Below are 22,481 nucleotides of genomic sequence, written 5' to 3' on the forward strand. Positions count from 1 at the left end.
ACCACTACTTTGAAACGGCGGATGAAGCGTGGACCTTTATTGTAGAAGAAAAATTGAATGATTGGATTATGAAAATGAACGTTTGGACAAAGTGGTGGGGCGAATGGGGGGGGGCGAAGAGGGGTTTTATGTTTTAATCCTGCGGTATGGTAACTTTTCTTTCTCCCACAGGTGGTGATGGGGGGAGGTGGGGAGGGAGAGGAGATGGGGCGTTGGCCATGGGAGGCGGGGCCGAGGGAGAGGCGCGGGCTTGGTTCCCGCGCTATGATAATTATGGCGGGAATAGAGAAGCAGGAAGGAGGGGGCGTCGCACGGTGCGAGCCGTGATCACGGGGGGAAGCCGAGGTCAGCCAGAGTTTGCTGACTTCTGGGAGCAACATGGGGGGAGTAATTACGCTAGCGGGGGGTCTAGCAGGGGGGGGGGAGGGGGGAATTACTGGGTTGCTGCTGCTGGGGAAAGGGGGGAGTGGGTACGGGAAAGGATGGGCGGGGGGGGCACCGCCTGGGAGAGATACAGCTGCGTGGGAACTGGGTGAGAAGCTGGAAAAAGATGATGGCTAACCGGCAAGGGGGGGGGGGGGGGTGGGAAGCCCCCCAACTCGGCTGATCACGTGGAATGTGAGGGGGCTTAATGGGCCGATAAAGAGGGCACGAGTACTCGCACACCTTAAGAAACTTAAAGCAGATGTGGTTATGCTACAGGAAACTCACCTGAAACTGATAGACCAGGTTAGGTTGCGCAAAGGATGGGTGGGGCAGGTGTTCCATTCGGGGCTGGATGCGAAAAACAGGGGGGTGGCTATATTAGTGGGGAAGCGGGTAATGTTCGAGGCGAAGACTATAGTGGCGGATAACGGGGGCAGATACGTGATGGTGAGTGGCAAATTACAGGGAGAGATGGTGGTTTTGGTAAACGTGTATGCCCCGAACTGGGACGATGCCAACTTTATGAGGCGAATGCTAGGACGCGTCCCAGACCTAGAGACCGGAAAGCTGATAATGGGGGGAGACTTTAACACGGTGTTGGAACCAATGCTGGATAGGTCGAAGTCCAGGACTGGTAGGAGGCCGGCAGCAGCCAAGGTGCTTAAGGATTTTATGGAGCAGATGGGAGGGGAGGACCCGTGGAGATTCAGTAGACCTAGGAGGAAGGAGTTCTCGTTTTTCTCCTATGTCCATAAAGTCTATTCACGCATAGACTTTTTTGTGTTGGGTAGGGCATTGATCCCGAGGGTGAGGGGAACGGAATATACGGCTATAGCCATTTCGGATCATGCCCCACACTGGGTAGACTTGGAGATAGGGGAGGAAACAAGAGGGCGCCCACCCTGGAGAATGGACATGGGACTAATGGCGGATGAGGGGGTGTGCCTAAGGGTGAGGGGATGCATTGAAAAGTACTTGGAACTCAATGACAATGGGGAGGTTCAGGTGGGAGTGGTCTGGGAGGCGTTGAAGGCGGTGGTTAGGGGGGAGCTGATATCAATAAGGACACATAAAGGGAAGCAGGAGAGTAAGGAACGGGAGCGGTTGCTGCAAGAACTTTTGAGGGTGGATAGACAATATGCGGAAGCACCGGAGGAGGGACTGTACAGGGAAAGGCAAAGGCTGCATGTGGAATTTGACTTGCTGACTACAGGCACTGCAGAGGCACAATGGAGGAAGGCGCAGGGTGTACAGTATGAATATGGAGAGAAGGCGAGCAGATTGCTGGCACACCAATTGAGGAAAAGGGGAGCAGCGAGGGAAATAGGGGGGGTGAGGGACGAGGAAGGAGAGACGGAGCGGGGAGCGGAGAGAGTGAACAAAGTGTTCAAGACATTTTATAAAAAATTGTATGAAGCTCAACCCCCGGATGGGAGGGAGAGAATGATGGATTTTTTGGATCGGCTGGAAATTCCCAAGGTGGAAGAGCAGGAAAGGGTGGGACTGGGAGCACAGATCACGGTAGAAGAAGTGGTGAAAGGAATTAGGAACATGCAGACGGGAAAGGCCCCGGGACCGGACGGATTCCCAGTTGAATTTTACAGAAAATATTTGGACTTGCTCGCCCCTCTACTGACTAGGACCTTTAACGAGGCAAAGGAAAGGGGACAACTGCCCCCGACTATGTCAGAAGCAACGATATCGCTTCTCTTAAAGAAGGAAAAGGATCCGCTACAATGCGGGTCCTACAGACCAATTTCCCTCCTCAATGTGGATGCCAAGGTCCTGGCCAAGGTAATGGCAATGAGAATAGAGGAATGTGTCCCGGGGGTGGTTCATGAGGACCAAACTGGGTTTGTGAAGGGGAGACAGCTGAACACGAATATACGGAGGCTGTTAGGGGTAATGATGATGGCCCCACCAGAGGGTGAAACGGAGATAGTAGTGGCGATGGATGCCGAGAAAGCATTTGATAGAGTGGAATGGTATTATCTGTGGGAGGTGTTGAGGAGATTTGGGTTTGGAGAGGGGTATGTTAGATGGGTGCAGCTGTTGTATAGGGCCCCAGTGGCGAGTGTGGCCACGAATGGACGGGGATCGGCATATTTTCGGCTCCATAGAGGGACAAGGCAGGGATGTCCTCTGTCCCCATTACTGTTTGCACTGGCGATTGAGCCCCTGGCGATAGCGCTGAGAGGTTCCAAGAGATGGAGGGGAGTACTTAGGGGAGGAGAAGAACACCGGGTATCTTTATATGCGGACGATTTGCTACTATACGTGGCGGACCCGGCGGAGGGGATGCCAGAAATAATGCGGATACTTGGGGAGTTTGGGGATTTTTCAGGGTATAAATTGAACATGGGGAAGAGTGAGCTGTTTGTGGTGCATCCAGGGGAGCAGAGTAGAGAAATAGAGGACCTACCGTTGAGGAAGGTAACAAGGGACTTCCGTTACCTGGGGATCCAGATAGCTAAGAATTGGGGCACATTGCATAGGTTAAATTTAACGCGGTTGGTGGAACAGATGGAGGAGGATTTCAAGAGATGGGATATGGTATCCCTGTCACTGGCAGGGAGGGTGCAGGCGGTTAAGATGGTGGTCCTCCCGAGATTCCTCTTTGTGTTTCAGTGCCTCCCGGTGGTGATCACGAAGGCTTTTTAAAAAAGGATTGAAAAGAGCATCATGGGTTTTGTGTGGGCCGGGAAGACCCCGAGAGTGAGGAAAGGATTCTTACAGCGTAGCAGGGATAGGGGGGGGGGCTGGCACTACCGAGCCTAAGTGAGTATTATTGGGCCGCTAATATTTCAATGGTGAGTAAGTGGATGGGAGAGGAGGAGGGAGCGGCGTGGAAGAGATTAGAGAGGGCGTCCTGTAGGGGGACTAGCCTACAGGCTATGGTGACAGCCCCATTGCCGTTCTCACCGATGAACTACACCACAAGCCCGGTGGTGGTGGCTACACTGAAGATTTGGGGACAGTGGAGACGGCATAGGGGAAAGACTGGAGCCTTGGGGGGGGTCCCCGATAAGAAACAATCATAGGTTTGCCCCGGGGGGGAATGGATGGGGGATATGGAATGTGGCAAAGAGCAGGAATAACGCAACTGAAAGATCTGTTTGTGGATGGGAAGTTCGCGAGTCTGGGAGCGCTGACCAAGAAATATGGGTTGCCCCAAGGGAATGCATTCAGGTATATGCAACTGAGGGCTTTTGCGAGGCAACAGGTGAGGGAATTCCCGCAGCTCCCGACACAAGAGGTGCAGGACAGAGTGATCTCAAAGACATGGGTGGGGGATGGTAAGGTGTCAGATATATATAGGGAAATGAGGGACGAAGGGGAGACTATGGTGGATGAACTAAAAGGGAAATGGGAAGAAGAGCTGGGGGAGGAGATCGAGGAGGGGCTGTGGGCAGATGCCCTAAGCAGGGTAAACCCGTCGTCCTCGTGTGCCAGGCTAAGCCTGATTCAGTTTAAGGTATTACACAGGGCACATATGACTGGAGCACGGCTCAGTAAATTTTTTGGGGTGGAGGATAGGTGTGCGAGGTGCTCGAGAAGCCCAGCGAATCATACCCATATGTTTTGGTCATGCCCGGCACTACAGGGGTTTTGGATGGGGGTGACAAAGGTGCTTTCAAAAGTAGTAGGAGTCCGGGTCGAACCAAGCTGGGGGTTGGCTATATTTGGGGTTGCACAAGAGCTGGGAGTGCAGGAGGCGAGAGAGGCCGATGTTTTGGCCTTTGCGTCCCTAGTAGCCCGGCGCAGGATATTGCTAATGTGGAAAGAGGCCTAGCCCCCGGGGGTGGAGACCTGGACAAATGACATGTCGGGGTTTATAAAGCTAGAGCGGATTAAGTTCGTCCTAAGGGGGTCGGCTCAAGGGTTCACCAGGCGGTGGCAACCGTTCGTCGAATACCTCGCAGAAAGATAGACGGAATGGGAAAAAGAAGGCAGCAGCAGCAGCCCAGGATCGGGGGGGGGAGGCGGGGGGGGGGGGGGGGGGGAACCAGAAGGACTCTCAGGGTTGTTAATATATACTGTATAGTATGTATAGGTCATTGCTACAGATAATTATATATTGGACTGTTAAATTATATTTTTTGAGAGTGTTACTTGTGACAAGGCAGTTGCCAATTAGGGCTAGTTTTCATTTTTGTTATTTATTATTTATTCATTTTTTGTTTATAAAATAGGTCATTGTTATTTGTGTTGTTATAATATTGTGTAAAGGATGCACAATGTACTGTGTTGGTTGACCAAAAATTTTCAATAAAATATTTAATTTAAAAAAAAAGAAAGGATGTGCAGATAAATGCAGGGGTTATGTGGATAGGGTGGGAGATGAGGTAGAGTGCTCTTTCAGAGGATCAGTGCAGACTCAATGGGCGAAATGGCCTCCTGCATTGTAGATTCTATGGACAGCAGGCCATGCATTATATTGAGACTTGAAGCTCTGCTTATTTCACAACAGCGTATAAAAAGTTCAATGCACAGCAAAATGTTGGCAAAAGTCAGGAGCTTGGGCACTCATGAAACAACTTGTGAGCCAAAAAAAAAAGAACAAACTAATAAAAGCAGAGGTTTGTTTTTTTTAACCCCTTTTTCATGTTCGTTTTCTCCCCCTCCTCTTCTACTGAAGTCATTAACTCCATTCTGAAATGCAGTGCTGTGGGACAATAAACTCTGTAGAAATTCACTTATCATTCTTCATATCCTAGACGTGAACATTAGGATATTCAAGCTGGGGTCGTATTGCAATTGAGGTCATCCACTTCCAGAAAGGTAGTGATCAGGAGTGGGAACCTTGGCGTATTTCATCCCACTTCTATGACCCAGTGTGGATTTTCAGTCTAAATCTGGTTTCATTCCAAACTGGAAGCCCAAGCTGAAGTTATAAGTGTCCTGTCACTGCACGTTTACCATTCGTTGGATAATGAAACTTGATCTTTTAATTTCCTTTTTTTTTTTTTTGTTTTAAGATGTTTTTCTATATTTTTCTACTATACAGGGTGTAGCTCTCGTGGATAGAAATTCAAGACCACAAGTGATATTTCAACTAAATGTCGAGGATTTGTCCGAGAGCACACAGGAACGTTTCAACAGCCTCTTTCACATCAGAGCGAAGTGGACTGAGGAAGATATTGCTCCATATATCCGGTGGGTCCTTTTAGTTTGTGTTGTCTGTTGCTGTTTGCTGTGATTTCCTCAATTCTGCATATTCAAAACATAAAATGAGGTTAAAGTACTTCCGACTCAATAAACCTTATTGTCACAATCGCTGCAACAGATATGATGAATGGTGACTTCCATGAGCCAGTACATACAGGAATTTCGGATTTCTTCTCTTCCTGTAATTGGAATCGATCCACATCTTTCCTCATTTTCACTGCTTGTTTCTGGGGTTGCAGGTATTTCCTTGGAAATCTCAGCCTGCCAATTTCAAGTCACTTTTGCAATCTGGCTCTTGAAAGTGTTTTAAAATGAAAAAAGTGAATAAAATCCTTTGCTTCAACCGTCTGATGTTGGGTGCAATGGAACAGGAACTTGGCCCATCTGTTGTTTGTTTCCCAACACTTCCGTCCAAGACTGCCTTCTCATTTTATCTCTCCATCCCAGCAGTGACTTCAGACTCTCTCACCCTGCTCGCTAGGATTTCAGACCAGGAGCAGCACCAATCCTACCTGCACGTGAGGTGCCAACCTGGTAAAGCATGCGTGCCAAACTGTGAAATTGGTTCCTCCTGACAGCTAAACAATTCCAAAACCAGCGGATCAGGTCAAAGCTCCGCAGTCCTGCTACAGCCAGCCATAAATGGTGATGAACAATTAAATTGATTCAGTCTGCAGGATATCAAGAAACTGCTGACTACACTAGCTGCAGCAAAGGATATGGATCCTAATAACATCCTGCCATGGTGCTGAAGACTTGTGCTCCAGAATGAGTTGTACCTCTATAATAATAATAATCTTTACTGTCACAAGTAGGCTTACATTAACACTGCAATGAAGTTACTGTGAAACATGCAGTACAACACTGACATGTAACTGACAAAGTGGAAAATTGCCCAGCTGTGTATTGTTCTGGAAAAGCAGCACAAATCCAATCTGGTAATTATGGCTCCTTTAGCCTGCACTCAATAATCAGCAAAGGTATTGTCGACAGTGCTGCCAAGTGAGACTTACTCATCAATAACCTACTGACCAATGCTCAGTTTTAGTTCTTCCAGGACCACTAGGCTCCAGACCTCATTACAAACTTGGCCTCGGCACGGACAAAATAGCTGAATTCCAGCAGTGATGTCAGATTGACATCAAAGCTGCATTTGACTTAATATGGCACCAAGGAGTCCAAGAAAAATTTAAGTCATGGGATAGGGGAAAATCTTTCTCATACCTGGAGTCATTCCGAGCACAAAGGAAGACTATTATGGACTTCCGGGTGCGGCGATGACCAGCTGAGTCGCACGTTTCGGCAGCTCCCTGTGAAACGGACTTTTGGGCTCTTGATAGGAGCCCCAACGGCAATTTTGACGGCTAAAAACACTGTGCGGTAAACCAGAAGGGAATCCCCCCTGGATACGAATGGAAAAAGGAGGAGAGAGTGGCCAGATTGCAGTGGATCCTTTAGAACAGCGGCAAGGAAGGCAAGCAAAAACCAAGATGGCGTCGGAAGGTGGCAGTTTAACATGGGGCCCTGAACAACAAGAGTTCTTGAAATGCTGTGTGGAAGAGATCAAAAAGGAAATGAAGAAAGAGCTGTTGGCCCCGATACTACAGGCGATCGAAGGGCTAAAGGAGGAACAAAAGACCCAGGAGCGGGAGCTTCGGGTCGTGAAGGCAAAGGCAGCCGAGAATGAGGACGATATACAGGGCCTGGTGGTGAAGACGGAGACGCAGGAGGCACATCAGAAACGATGTGTGGAAAGGTTGGAGGCACTGGAAAACAACGCAAGGAGGAACAACCTGAGGATTCTTGGTCTTCCTGAAGGTGTGGAGGGAGCGGACGTCGGGGCATATGTGAGCACGATGCTGCACTCATTAATGGGAGCGGAGGCCCCGGCGGGTCCGTTGGAGGTGGAGGGAGCATACCGAGTGATGGCGCGAGGACCGAGAGCAGGAGAAATTCCCAGAGCCATAGTGGTGAGATTCCTCCGTTTTAAGGATAGAGAAATGGTCCTTAGATGGGCGAAGAAAACTCGGAGCAGTAAATGGGAGAACGCGGTGATCCGCGTTTATCAAGACTGGAGTGCGGAGGTGGCGAGAAGGAGGGCAAGCTTTAATCGGGCCAAGGCGGTGCTTCATAAAAAGAAGATAAAATTTGGAATGCTGCAACCGGCAAGACTGTGGGTCACATATCGAGGGAGGCACCACTACTTTGAGACGGCGGATGAAGCGTGGACTTTTATTGTGGAAGAAAAACTGGAATGAGCGGGTTATTAAAAAGAACGTTCGAACAAAGTGGTGGGGCGAATGTGGGGGGCAAAGAGGGGTTTTATGTACTAATCCTGCGATGTGGTAACTTTTCTCTCCCACAGGTGGTGATGGGGGGAGGTGGAGGAGATGGGGCGTTGGCCATTGGGGGCGGGGCCAAGGGAGAAGCGCGGGCTTGGTTCCCGCGCTATGATAATCATGGCGGGAATAGAGAAGCAGGAAGGAGGGGGCGTCGCACGGTGCGAGCCGAGGTCACGGGGGGGAAGCCGAGGTCAGCCAGAGTTTGCTGACTTCTGGGAGCAACATGGGGGGAGTAATTACGCTAGCGGGGGATCTAGCGGGGGGGGTGGGAGGGGGGAATTACTGGGTTGCTGCTGCTGGGGAGAGGGGGGGAGCCGGTATGGGAGAGGATGGGCGGGGGGGGCACCGCCTGGGGGAGATACAGCTGCGTGGGAACCGGGTGAGGAGCTGGAAAAAGGTGATGGCTAATCGACAAGGGGGGGGGGTAGGAAGCCCCCCAACTCGGCTGATCACGTGGAACGTGAGAGGGCTGAACGGGCCGATAAAGAGGGCACGGGTACCCGCACACCTTAAGAAACTTAAAGCAGATGTGGTTATGTTACAGGAAACTCACCTGAAACTGATAGACCAGGTTAGGCTACGCAAAGGATGGGTGGGGCAGGTGTTCCATTCGGGGCTAGATGCGAAAAACATGGGGGTGGCTATATTAGTGGGGAAGCGGGTAATGTTCGAGGCAAAGACTATAGTGGCGGATAACGGGGGCAGATACGTGATGGTGAGTGGCAAACTACAGGGGGAGACGGTGGTTTTGGTAAACGTATATGCCCCGAACTGGGATGATGCCAATTTTATGAGGCGGATGCTAGGACGCATTCCGGACCTAGAGATGGGAAAGTTGATAATGGGGGGAGATTTTAATACGGTGTTGGAACCAGGGCTGGATAGGTCGAAGTCCAGGACTGGAAGGAGGCCGGCAGCAGCCAAGGTACTTAAAGATTTTATGGAGCAGATGGGAGGTGTAGACCCGTGGAGATTTAGCAGACCTAGGAGTAAGGAGTTCTCGTTTTTCTCCTATGTCCATAAAGTCTACTCGCGAATAGACTTTTTTGTGCTGGGTAGGGCATTGATCCCGAAGCTGAGGGGAACGGAGTATACGGCTATAGCCATTTCGGATCACGCTCCACTCTGGGTGGACTTGGAGATAGGGGAGGAAACAGGAGGGCGCCCACCCTGGAGAATGGACATGGGACTAATGGCAGATGAGGGTGTGTGTCTAAGGGTGAGGGGGTGCATTGAAAAGTACTTGGAACTCAATGATAATGGGGAGGTCCAGGTGGGAGTGGTCTGGGAGGCGTTGAAGGCGGTGGTTAGAGGGGAGCTGATATCAATAAGGGCACATAAAGGGAAGCAGGAGAGTAAGGAACGGGAGCGGTTGCTGCAAGAACTTTTGAGGGTGGACAGACAATATGCGGAAGTACCGGAGGAGGGACTGTACAGGGAAAGGCAAAGGCTACATGTAGAATTTGACTTGCTGACTACAGGCACTGCAGAGGCACAATGGAGGAAGGCACAGGGTGTACAGTACGAATATGGGGAGAAGGCGAGCAGGTTGCTGGCACACCAATTGAGGAAAAGGGGAGCAGCGAGGGAAATAGGGGGAGTGAGGGATGAGGAAGGAGAGATGGAGCGGGGAGCGGAGAGAGTGAATGGAGTGTTCAAGACATTTTATAAAAAATTATATGAAGCTCAACCCCCGGATGGGAGGGAGAGAATGATGGGCTTCTTGGATCGGCTGGAATTTCCCAAGGTGGAAGAGCAGGAAAGGGTGGGACTGGGAGCACAGATCGAGGTAGAAGAAGTGGTGAAAGGAATTAAGAGCATGCAGGCGGGAGAGGCCCCGGGACCGGATGGATTCCCAGTCGAATTCTATAGAAAATATGTGGACTTGCTCGCCCCGGTACTGACGAGGACCTTTAATGAGGCAAAGGAAAGGGGACAACTGCCCCCGACTATGTCTGAAGCAACGATATCGCTTCTCTTAAAGAAGGAAAAGGACCCGCTACAATGCGGGTCCTCTAGACCTATTTCCCTCCTAAATGTAGATGCCAAGGTCCTGGCCAAGGTAATGGCAATGAGAATAGAGGAATGTGTCCCGGGGGTGGTCCACGAGGACCAAACTGGGTTTGTGAAGGGGAGACAGCTGAACACGAATATACGGAGGTTGTTAGGGGTAATGATGATGGCCCCACCAGAGGGAGAAACGGAGATAGTAGTGGCGATGGATGCCGAGAAAGCATTTGATAGAGTGGAGTGGGATTATTTGTGGGAGGTGTTGAGGAGATTTGGTTTTGGAGAGGGGTATGTTAGATTGGTGCAGCTGTTGTATAGGGCCCCAGTGGCGAGCGTGGTCACGAATGGACGGGGATCTGCATATTTTCGGCTCCATAGAGGGACAAGGCAGGGATGCCCTCTGTCCCCATTATTGTTTGCACTGGCGATTGAGCCCCTGGCGATAGCGTTGAGGGGTTCCAAGAAGTGGAGGGGAGTACTTAGGGGAGGAGAAGAACACCGGGTATCTTTGTATGCGGACGATTTGCTACTATACGTGGCGGACCCGGCGGAGGGGATGCCAGAAATAATGCGGATACTTGGGGAGTTTGGGGATTTTTCAGGGTATAAATTGAACATGGGGAAAAGTGAGTTGTTTGTGGTGCATTCAGGGGAGCAGAGTAGAGAAATAGAGGACCTACCGTTGAGGAAGGTAACAAGGGACTTTCGTTACCTGGGGATCCAGATAGCTAAGAATTGGGGCACATTGCATAGGTTAAATTTAACGCGGTTGGTGGAACAGATGGAGGAGGGTTTCAAGAGATGGGATATGGCATCCCTGTCAATGGCAGGGAGGGTGCAGGCGGTTAAGATGGTGGTCCTCCCGAGATTCCTCTTTGTGTTTCAGTGCCTCCCGGTGGTGATCACGAAGGCTTTTTTTAAAAGGATTTAAAAGAGCATCATGGGTTTTGTGTGGGCCGGGAAGACCCCGAGAGTGAGGAAGGGATTCTTACAGCGTAGCAGGGGTAGGGGGGGGCTGGCACTACCGAGCCTAAGTGAGTATTATTGGGCCGCTAATATTTCAATGGTGAGTAAGTGGGTGGGAGAGGAGGAGGGAGCGGCGTGGAAGAGATTAGAGAGGGCGTCCTGTAGGGGGACTAGCCTACAGGCTATGGTGACAGCCCCATTGCCGTTCTCACCGAGGAACTGCACCACAAGCCCGGTGGTGGTGGCTACACTGAAGATTTGGGGACAGTGGAGACGGCATAGGGGAAAGACTGGAGCCTTGGGGGGGTCCCCGATAAGAAACAACCATAGGTTTGCCCCGGGGGGAATGGATGGGGGATATGGAATGTGGCAAAGAGCAGGAATAACGCAACTGAAAGATCTGTTTGTGGATGGGAAGTTCGCGAGTCTGGGAGCGCTGACCGAGAAATATGGGTTGCCCCAAGGGAATGCATTCAGGTATATGCAACTGAGGGCTTTTGCGAGGCAACAGGTGAGGGAATTCCCGCAGCTCCCGACACAAGAGGTGCAGGACAGAGTGATCTCAAAGACATGGGTGGGGGATGGTAAGGTGTCAGATATATATAGGTAAATGAGGGACGAAGGGGAGACTATGGTAGATGAACTAAAAGGGAAATGGGAAGAAGAGCTGGGGGAGGAGATCGAGGAGGGGCTGTGGGCAGATGCTCTAAGCAGGGTAAACTCATCGTCCTCGTGTGCCAGGCTAAGCCTGATTCAGTTTAAGGTATTACACAGGGCACATATGACTGGAGCACGGCTCAGTAAATTTTTGGGGGTGGAGGATAGGTGTGCGAGGTGCTTGAGAAGCCCAGCGAATCATACCCATATGTTTTGGTCATGCCCGGCACTACAGGGATTTGGATGGGGGTGACAAAGGTGCTTTCAAAAGTAGTAGGAGTCCGGGTCGAACCAAGCTGGGGGTTGGCTATATTTGGGGTTGCACAAGAGCCGGGAGTGCAGGAGGCGAGAGAGGCCGATGTTTTGGCTTTTGCGTCCCTAATAGCCCGGCACAGGATATTGCTAATGTGGAAAGAAGCCAAGCCCCCTGGGGTGGAGACCTGGATAAATGACATGGCGGGGTTTATAAAGCTAGAGCGGATTAAGTTCGTCCTAAGGGGGTCGGCTCAAGGGTTCACCAGGCGGTGGCAACCGTTCGTCGAATACCTCGCAGAAAGATAGACGGAATGGGAAAAAGAAGGCAGCAGCCCAGGATCGGTGGGGGGGGGGGGGGGGGGGGGAGGAGGAACCAGAAGGACTCTCAGGGTTGTTAATATATACTGTATAGTATGTATAGGTCGTTGCTACAGATAATTATATATTGGACTGTTAAATTATATTTTTTGAGAGTGTTACTTGTGACAAGGCAGTTGCCAATTAGGGCTAGTTTTCATTTTTGTTATTTATTATTTATTCATTTTTTGTTTATAAAATAGGTCATTGTTATTTGTGTTGTTATAATATTGTGTAAAGGATGCACAATGTACTGTGTTGGTTGACCAAAAATTTTCAATAAAATATTTAATAAAAAAAAAAAGGAAGACTATTATGTTTGGAGGTCATTCATCTCAACCCCAAGCCATTGCTGCAAGAGTTCCTCAGGGTTGTATTCTGGACCCAACCATTTTTCATCAAAGACCTTCCCTCCAACATAAGGTCAGAAATGGGGCTGCTCATTGTGCAATCATCAATGCTCAACATCATTTCATTTGCACAGATAATGAAGCTGTCTATGCCCATCTGACCATAAGAATTAGCAGGAGTAGGCACCTTGAACCTGCTCTGCCATTCAATGAAATCATGGCTGATCTGAATGTGGCCTTAACTTCATTTTCCTGCATCAAGACCTGGACAACATTCAGGTTTTGAGTTGGTATGTGGAAAGCAAATTTTGTGCCACACAAGTGCCAGGTCATTATTGCCAGGAAATGACAAGCGAGAGTCTATTCATCTCCCCATGACATTCAATGAAATATTAAAAATATGTTTTAGTGAAGCATTTATATAAACAACAAACACACAAATAAGAGCAAGAGCAAACTTGTACAACATAATAAATAACCAACACCCACACCCCCTCTGCCCTTCCCCTCCTGCCTTCCCCATTTTAAACCTCTCATTCCCGCCACTCTCCGCCCCCTCTGCTGTCACCTCAATCCTCCTTAAAGAAGTCGATGAACGGCTTCCACACCTGGGTGAATTCAACAACCGACCCTCTCAAGACAAACTTAATCTTTTCCAACCTCAGGAATTCCTGCAGGTCCCTCCACCCAAGCAAAATCCGTCTCCGGGCTATCAGGGAGGCAAAGGCCAAGACACCGGCCTCTCTTGCCCCCGGACTCTCGGGTCTTCCAACACCCCAAATTTTGCTACCTCGGGACCACCACCTTTACCCCCAGCACCTCGGAAATTACATCCACAAATCCCTTCCAAAACCCCTTCAGTTTCGAACATGCCCAGAACATGTGGACATGGTTCGCAGGCCTCCCCACGCACCGTCCACACCTATCCACTACTCCCTCAAAGAGCCTACTCATCTTAGCCACCGTTGTATGCGCCTGTGAACTACTTTTAACGGAATAAGACAGGCCTGTACACGACGAGGAAGGTGTACTGAAGTGATGGGAATTGAACCAACTTGAGATTTGAATGGGCGTTGAGCACAAACAACACTAGAAAGCAAACTCTGCATACAAAGAACAATGCAGCACAGGAACAGGCCCTTCGGCCCTCCAAGCCTATGCCAATCACATATCCTATCTAGACCAACCCCCTGTAGCCTTCTATACCCCGTCTGTTCATGTGCCTATCCAGATAAGACTTTAAAGTCGCTAACGTATCTACGTCAACCACCTCACTTGGCAGTGCATTCCAGGCCACCACCACCCTCTGTGTAAAAAATCTTCCCCTGCACATCTCCACTGAACCTTTTCCCCCCCCCCCCCCTCACCTTGAACCTTTGCCCCATAGTAATTGTCATTTCCGCCCTGGGAAATGCCTCCAACTGTTCACCATATCTATACTCCTAATAATTTTACAAACTTCTATCAGATCACCCCTCAGCCTCGGTCTCTCTTGGGAGAACAATCCCAGTTCATTCAATCTCTCCTCATAGCTAATACCCTCCATATCAGGCAACATCCTGGTACACCTTTTCTCCAAAACCTCCACGTCCTTCTGGTAGTGCAGTGACCAGAATTGGACAAAGAATTCCAGATGTGGCCTAACCAACGTTCTATATAAGTGTAACATAACTTTTGAGCTTTTATACTCGATACCCCGTCGTATGAAGGCAAGCATGCCATATGCTTTCTTTACCACCATTTCCACCTGCATGGCCAGATCTCTCCGTGTCTCTATGCTCCTGATGGTTCTCCATTTATTTTGCAGCTCCCACCTGAATTGGACCTACCAAAATGCATCACCTCGCATTTGTCCAGGTTAAATTCCATCTGCCATTTCTCTGCCCAATTTTGCAGCCTATCTATATCCTATTGTATTCTCTGACAATCAACATCCCTAACCGCAACTCCTGAATCTTGGTATCATCCGCAAACTTGCTATCAGACCCGCTACGTTTTCAACACTTCTTAAATACCCCTTCTTAAATAATTGGCTATCCGCCAATCATCTAGGACCTCCCCTGTAGCCAGCAAGGACACAAAGATTTCTGTCAAGAGGCCCAGCGATTTCATCTCTTGCCTCCCTCAGTGATCTGGGATAGATGCCATATGGCCCTGGGGATTTGTCTGCCTTAATGTTTTTTAACACACCTAACACTTCCTCCTTCGTAATAATAACCTATTCTAAAGTGTTTATACATCCCTCTGAGACACCACCAATCAACATGTTCCTCTCTTTTGTGAATACCGTGTAAAATACTCATTAAGGACCTCACCTACTTTCTCTAGTTCTATGCATAATTTCCCTCCTTTGTCCTTGAGTGGGCCAACTCTTTCTCTAGCTACCCTCTTGTTCCTAATATACGTATAAAATGCCTGGGGATTCTCCTTAATCCTGTCTGCCAAGGACATTTTGTGTCCCCTTTTTGCCCTCCTAAGTCCCTGCTTGTGCTCTTTTCTACTTTCTTTGTATTCCTCAAGTGCTTTATCTGTTTTGAGTTGCCTGCACCTCACATTTGCATCTTTTTTCTTTTTGGCAATATTCTCAATTTCCCTGGTCATCCAAGGTTCCCGAATCTTGCCTATCCTGTCCTTCCTTTTTACCGGCACATCACCTGTCCCTTAAAAGACTCCCACATGCCAACTGTGGATTTACCCTCTGACAGCCTCTCTCAAACACCAGCCTCCAAATCCTGCCTAATCTGGTTGTAGTTAGCCTTCCCCCAATTAAGCACCTTAACCCTCGGACAACACCCGTCCTTTTCCATGAGTATCCGAAAGCTTACAGAATTATGGTCACTGTTCGCCACATGTTCTCCCACTACAACGTTGATGACCTGGCCGGGCTCGTTCCCTAGTACTAGGTCCAATATAGTCCCCTCTGTCGTTGGACTATCCACATATTGTTCCAAAAAATCTTCTTGGACACACTTAACAAATTCCTCACCATCCAGACCCCTAGCCCCAAGGGATTTCCAGTCAACATGAGGAAAATTGAAGTCTCCCACTACAACAACCCTATTATTTCTACATCTATCTGGAATCTGCTTACATATCTGTTCCTCAACTTCCCGTGGGCTGTTGTGAGGCCTGTGGTACACCCCCATCATAGTGACTGTCCCTTCCTGTTTCTGAGCTCTACCCACAGTACCTCGTTACTTGATACATGAAGCTTGAGGGGAAATTGAGTAGGCCTAAGCAAGTGAGCAGCAATCCATGAGATCTGAGAACGTTCTTGTTGCTGATGGTTTTGTTCTTGTTACAAATACAATGGATACTGCCCTCCTCAGCCAAGAGTTCAAAGCATTTCACTGAAATGTTACTTTTAGAATAAAGTAGTAATTCTAGGTGGAATTGAACTTCTGTTTTGTATGTTCAAGCACTTGTTTTCCTCCGGGGAGTAGTGGGGGAGTGTTGGAAGGATTAGCGGACTGATTATCAACCTGTTGAACCACGGTTTGTTGCTTCTCCCACAGCCAACAGACTCTGGAGTGGGACTCGAACACGGAGCTTCTGTTTCAGAGGCAGGGGTGCAACCCACTGCGCCACAAGACCTCCTAGAATTGAACACTTTAGCTGCAGAAAGGGGCACCTTTTTCTTGATAAGTTCATACACACTGACAAAACAAATTAATTGAATACAAGCCATTGCTGAACTTTATCAACAACTTGCATTTGTGTATTGTCTCTAACATCGAAGAACAACCTCGGTGCTTCAGTGAGGAGAAAAGAATGAATAGCAAGTCTTTGTGGGAGATTTGAGGTGACTGAAGGCTTGGTCTGAGAGATGTTAAAGACAGAGATTTCAATGGGAAAATTGGAAGAAGGATCAGGGTGATTGGAGAAAACTCTGCCAACAGACGTCAGTAAGGACCAAGGTGCTCCAACAGGAGGAATCTTCCACAAGGCAACCAAGATTAGATGCAGAGAAAACTAGGATTAAAAAATAAGAAAGGGAGAGTATGTGAGGCTGAGGGAGCTTGCAGAATCATGGTGAAATGAGGCCAGTAAGGAATGTAAAAAATGTTTGGATGAGGAGAATATTAATTGACATTGTGGTTTTGATCTCTGGTTTATTTTTAAATGTTTGTTAGTGCTTTCCCATATTTCACATCCTGTCAGCTATTTCACGAAACCGTTAGATATGCATCAGTATTCACCAAAGAGAAGGAATTGGTAGATGTTGAGTCTGGAGAAGGGGGTGTAGATAGCCTGGGTCACATTGTGATCCAAAAAGACGAGGTGTTGGGTGTCTTAAAAAATATTAAGGTAGATAAGTCCCCAGGGCCTGATGGGATCTACCCCAGAATACTGAAGGAGGCTGGAGAGGAAATTGCTGAGGCCTTGACAGAAATCTTTGGATCCTCGCTGTCTTCAGGGGATGTCCCGGAGGACTGGAGAATAGCCAATGTTGTTCCTCTGTTTAAGAAGGGTAGCAAGGATAATCCCGGAAACTACAGGCCGGTGAGCCTTACTTCAGTGGTAGGGAAATTACTGGAGAGAATTCTTCGAGACAGGATCTACTCCCATTTGGAAGCAAATGGACGTATCAGTGAGAGGCAGCACGGTTTTGTGAAGGGGAGGTCGTGTCTCACTAACTTGATAGAGTTTTTCGAGGAGGTCACTAAGATGATTGATGCAGGTAGGGCAGTAGATGTTGTCTATATGGACTTCAGTAAGGCCTTTGACAAGGTCCCTCATGGTAGACTAGTACAAAAGGTGAAGTCACACGGGATCAGGGGTGAACTGGCAAGGTGGATACAGAACTGGCTAGGCCATAGAAGGCAGAGGGTAGCAATGGAGGGATGCTTTTCTAATTGGAGGGCTGTGACCAGTGGTGTTCCACAGGGATCAGTGCTGGGACCTTTGCTCTTTGTAGTATATATAAATGATTTGGAGGAAAATGTAACTGGTCTGATTAGTAAGTTTGCAGACGACACAAAGGTTGGTGGAATTGCGGATAGCGATGAGGACTGTCTGAGGATACAGCAGGATTTAGATTGTCTGGCGACTTGGGCGGAGAGATGGCAGATGGAGTTTAATCCGGACAAATGTGAGGTAATGCATTTTGGAAGGGCTAATGCAGGTAGGGAATATACAGTGAATGGTAGAACCCTCAAGAGTATTGAAAGTCAAAGAGATCTAGGAGTACAGGTCCACAGGTCATTGAAAGGGGCAACACAGGTGGAGAAGGTAGTCAAGAAGGCATACGGCATGCTTGCCTTCATTGGCCGGGGCATTGAGTATAAGAATTGGCAAGTCATGTTGCAGCTGTATAGAACCTTAGTTAGGCCACACTTGGAGTATAGTGTTCAATTCTGCTCGCCACACTACCAGAAGGATGTGGAGGCTTTAGAGAGGGTGCAGAAGAGATTTACCAGAATGTTGCCTGGTATGGAGGGCATAAGCTATGAGGAGCGATTGAATAAACTCGGTTTGTTCTCACTGGAACGAAGGAGGTTGAGGGGCGACCTGATAGAGGTATACAAAATTATGAGGGGCATAGACAGAGTGGATAGTCAGAGGCTTTTCCCCAGGGTAGAGGGGTCAATTACTAGGGGGCATAGGTTTAAGGTGAGAGGGGCAAGGTTTAGAGTAGATGTACGAGGCATGTTTTTTACGCAGAGGGTAGTGAGTGCCTGGAACTCACTACCGGAGGAGGTAGTGGAAGCAGGGACGATAGGGACATTCAAGGGGCATCTTGACAAATATATGAATAGGATGGGAATAGAAGGATACGGACCCAGGAAGTGTAGAAGATTGTAGTTTAGTCGGGCAGTATGGTCGGCACGGGCTTGGAGGGCCCGTGATTTCTTTGTTCTTTGTTCTTATGCCACTATGACTCTTGCTCTGTTTTCCTATGTTGCGCAACTTCATGCGATGCAATCCTTTAAAAGCTTCCAAAGAGGTTTTTACAGTGCCTGGTGATCAATGCCAGAAGAATGGACAGCACTGCCGGCTGTCTTACGCTCAGTTTTTTTTTCTCAAATCCTATGTGGAAGTGTGATGACTGCTTTTAGCCAGAAAATCGTTTTTGTTGAGCTGGATATTTAGGATGGAAGCATTTCAACAGGCTGCAGTGCACAGGCTTGGAGAGCCCAAATCAACCTCTCCTCCCACTACTGATCACTATTCTACAACTTCTGGAAGGTTACGATTTGGAGGTGAGGTCAACGTGGTAGTGTCTATCTGTCCGGCAGCAGTGGGTAGTCAATTTATGGTCAAGTAAATGTAAATACAGCAGCATACAGAGGGTGCCATGAGAACGTGTGCATGTGCTCCCTGCTGTGTCAGCCTCCTGGCAGGTGAGAGGCGGCCTGACAGTGGATAACATCATTGTCATGTGAATTGTGCCTGAAGGCAGGCCCTTGGCTGATTATCTGCTGATGCTTCATCTGAGTCATTTTCTTAGCACTTTTGCCAATACTGGTTTGCAAGTATCTTCCCCTCTAGTGGCAGAATGAGGAGGCTGGCTCCAAGTCTATCTCAGTTAGAGCAGGCAGTGTACCTGGCTAGTGGCATTCTTCTGTACTGTAGGCTATTCAGATAGCCAACTGAGCTAATCAGCCCCCAATAGAGTGGGAGGTTGGAGCATTGTTAATGTTCAGACTGTGGAGGAGCTCTCCAGCAGCAAATTGCAAAGCTGTTGGCTGTACCTATTGCAATCTTGCCATCGAAGAGAGAAATCATGGAGATAGATGTTTCTGTCGACCATATGTGATAGAACCATGCATCCGCTCCACAGGCACTAATGGTGGCTACAGTTCTCTCTGCCGCTCTGGTCCTCAGCAGCGCTTCCACTGGCCTCACAGTAGGCGGCTGCCAGCCTCTGGACTGTGATTTCCCACTCCCACCTCAAAAATAATTGGATGGTAAAGATGGAGGCAGCTTTTTAATTGGTTGCCTTGTGGAAGATTCCTCCTGTTGGAGCACCTTGGTCCTTACTGACGTCTGCAACTATTTCAAGAGCAAAAAATCCCACCCAACCGATGACCCGTCAGAACTGGATAAAGTTAAGAGTGAAAGTATGTGGTAATGGAACAAATAAAGAAAGAAAAGTGGGTCTAGAGGAGGAAACAATGATAATACAGCCACAGTTTCGGGTAAGGCTGGGGGACCCGGTTGAAGAAAAAGGCAGACATGTCAGAAATGCTGTTTCCAAAGGCGGCAACACCTTTGTTGCATCTTAATTATTGGAGAGAGGTCATTTAAGTTCTGAAAACCAGTTCTAGCTTACCCTCTTTGACTTGCAAAATTCCAAGCGGTCTTTTTACACTGATTAACAAATCACTATAGATATAACTCCTAAGTCTGCTTGGACAGACTGAAATCTTCTTTTTGCGAAAGCGTCCTGGAGGGAAGCTATCACTTAATGACTGCAATAGTTAACTATTTCCTATGCTACGTTTCTGTATACTTTCAATCATTTTATTTTTATTTTTTTACACAGTAAATATATGGAACGCGCTACCTGGGGAGGTGGTGGGAGCAGGTACGATAGCGGCATTTAAGGGACATCTAGACAAATATATGAATAGGGTGGGAATGGAAGGATATGGACTCCGTAAGTGCAGATGGTTTTAGTTTAGCAGGTACCATGGTCGGCACAGGCTTGGAGGGCCAAAGGGCCTGTCCCTGTGCTGTATTGTTCTTTGTTCTTTATCAGTAGCAGCTTTGGAAGGATGTTGATATTTGATGTGGGCACCAGTTCAGCATGAAATGTAACAAATTAAGCGTGAATGATCCTCTTTGTTTCAGTTTGGTAAGAAGGTAATAAAAGATGCATGGATCGCCGATCATTATACACTAGTCAAATATAAAAAATATAACTGGTCCATTATGTCAAAATTTGGTTATGTCTGAAACTAAGTCGTTCTCGGGCTCATGACCCAATCCTGAACTCTGATGGGTTGATTTAACAATGAGAACCACTGGCTACTGCTGCACAGAAGTCCCACTAATGCTCCATCACTGAAACGCACTGTTGAGAAAAGATCCAAATTGCAAATTCCACAGAGCACAGAAAACCCGGGGAACACTTAGCAATTTCTCTCCGATGGTAGATTTGTAACTATTCCTTGTTCAGAGTATAAATGTTGAGCTGAATTTCTCACATAATTTACCTTCCTACATTTTTATTATTTGTTGCCCCCCCCCACCCCCTTGGAAGGATTACTAGAGTTCTTATGATTTTGATATTGAAATTCCTGTTCATGTGATTTGACATAACTGGACTTGTATTTCAAACAGCTCACAAACTCTATGATTCATCTCTCATTTGAACAGGGGTTTATGTGGAGAGAAGCAGACTATCGGAACTCTACTGACAAAATATGCTCGTTCATCTATGCAGAATGGTGTGAAAGTGTTCAACTCTAGGAGGCCAGTCTCATGATGAATTTGAATACTTGAAATTCATCAGAAGAACGTTTGTCGGCACAGAAGTTCAATAGAAATGTTTGTGTTCCTCTCGGTCCATCCCCTAGTTTTGTAAACTTCAAGATGATCTCACAAAAGTTTGTTTCAGAATGCAGATATGTTTTCAGTTTGTTTATAAAAATGAAACTATATTTTCTGGGGAATATCAGTTGAACCTGAAGTTTCACCACTGATAATTCTGCCACGGTGGAAGCTGATACTTTGAACTTGTTCTCGAATGTTGCACTACATCTGTTCCCTTTGCAAAGCTACTTTCATTTTAAAGATTCAATGCATTGTGTAGTTGTATTATTTGTGATGAAAATCTCAGTCTTTGTGGTCGTGCACAATTATGTCTTTTTACTCTATGTATATTTCACATCGGCTATTAAGTGAGTACTATCTTTGACACTGGCTGACTACAAGTTCCAACTGATTGCATTGCAATGAATGGCAATTGAGAATGTGCCACGGTAATTACACCTGGCCTTGTGCTTATGTAATAAAGGTAACTTGGGTAAGAGCTGTGAGTAGTGTGGTTCTTCTGTCCTCTTTTTGCAGGTGCTCTTATATCGAGGAGGCACAGTCTGGCTTTTAGCCAAAGGCCAAATCTTTGCTTTTGTGTTGGGGCATGGAATATTTTTGAAGTTTTGGAGCTTGTCAGCATCAACAAAGCCAGCCTATGGATAATGCACAGTGTCGCCCTAATATGGCAGATGATAAATAATGGAAATATTTCCTGGAGTTCCACCTGCGGTTATATTGCATGTAGTGAGAAGCTGAAGCAGTGGTAATGGATTACACAAATTGTCCAGTTGAACAGCTCTGACTGAACTCACCAACAACCCTCGATGCAAGACTGCCCCAGTTGTGTGGTTTATCATTGCAAGGAAATGATAGTGTTGGATTAAAAAAAGCCATCCTATCTCTTGATTCGCCATTGATAGGAAGCTTAATTGGATCAACCATATCAACTCTAGCTGCAAGAACAGAACAAAGGCCGAGTGAACTGCAATGAAGGTGTCACCAATGTCCTTCCCTAGAAAGCTCAGTGTCAACACTCCGGAAACTAACAGCATATGAGATAGGCACCACTGCCATTGAAATCAATATTCACCCATAGAATCATAGAATTTACAGTGCAGAAGGAGGCCATTCGGCCCATCGAGTCTGCACCGGCTCTTGGAAAGAGCACCCTACCCAAGGTCAACACCGCCACCCTATCCCCATAACCCAGTAACCCCATAACCCAGTAACCCCACCCAACACTAAGGGCAATTTTGGACACTAAGGGCAATTTATCATGGCCAATCCACCTAACCTGCACATCTTTGGACTGTGGGAGGAAACCGGAGCACCCGGAGGAAACCCACGCACACACGGGGAGGATGTGCAGACTCCGCACAGACAGTGACCCAAGCTGGAATCGAACCTGGGACCCTGGAGCTGTGAAGCAATTGTGCTATCCACAAGGCTACCGTGCTGCCCCGTG

At 47.8% G+C, this 22,481-nt stretch overlaps 1 protein-coding gene across 1 annotated transcript in view; it reads left to right on the top strand.

Annotated features, from left to right (window-relative positions):
• The window catches only part of dscc1 (DNA replication and sister chromatid cohesion 1), a 65,885-nt gene extending 44,373 nt beyond the window's left edge, over positions 1-21,512 (top strand). Inside the window, exons 8-9 of the mRNA XM_072467395.1 lie at positions 5,435-5,583; positions 20,858-21,512. Of these exons, the coding sequence (XP_072323496.1) occupies positions 5,435-5,583; positions 20,858-20,966 (258 nt within the window). The 3' untranslated portion in view covers positions 20,967-21,512. The remainder of the gene's footprint in view (positions 1-5,434; positions 5,584-20,857) is intronic.
• The last annotated feature ends 969 nt before the right edge of the window (positions 21,513-22,481 follow it).

The sequence above is a fragment of the Scyliorhinus torazame genome, chromosome 11, assembly GCF_047496885.1.
Source record: "Scyliorhinus torazame isolate Kashiwa2021f chromosome 11, sScyTor2.1, whole genome shotgun sequence".
Taxonomy (NCBI): domain Eukaryota; kingdom Metazoa; phylum Chordata; class Chondrichthyes; order Carcharhiniformes; family Scyliorhinidae; genus Scyliorhinus; species Scyliorhinus torazame.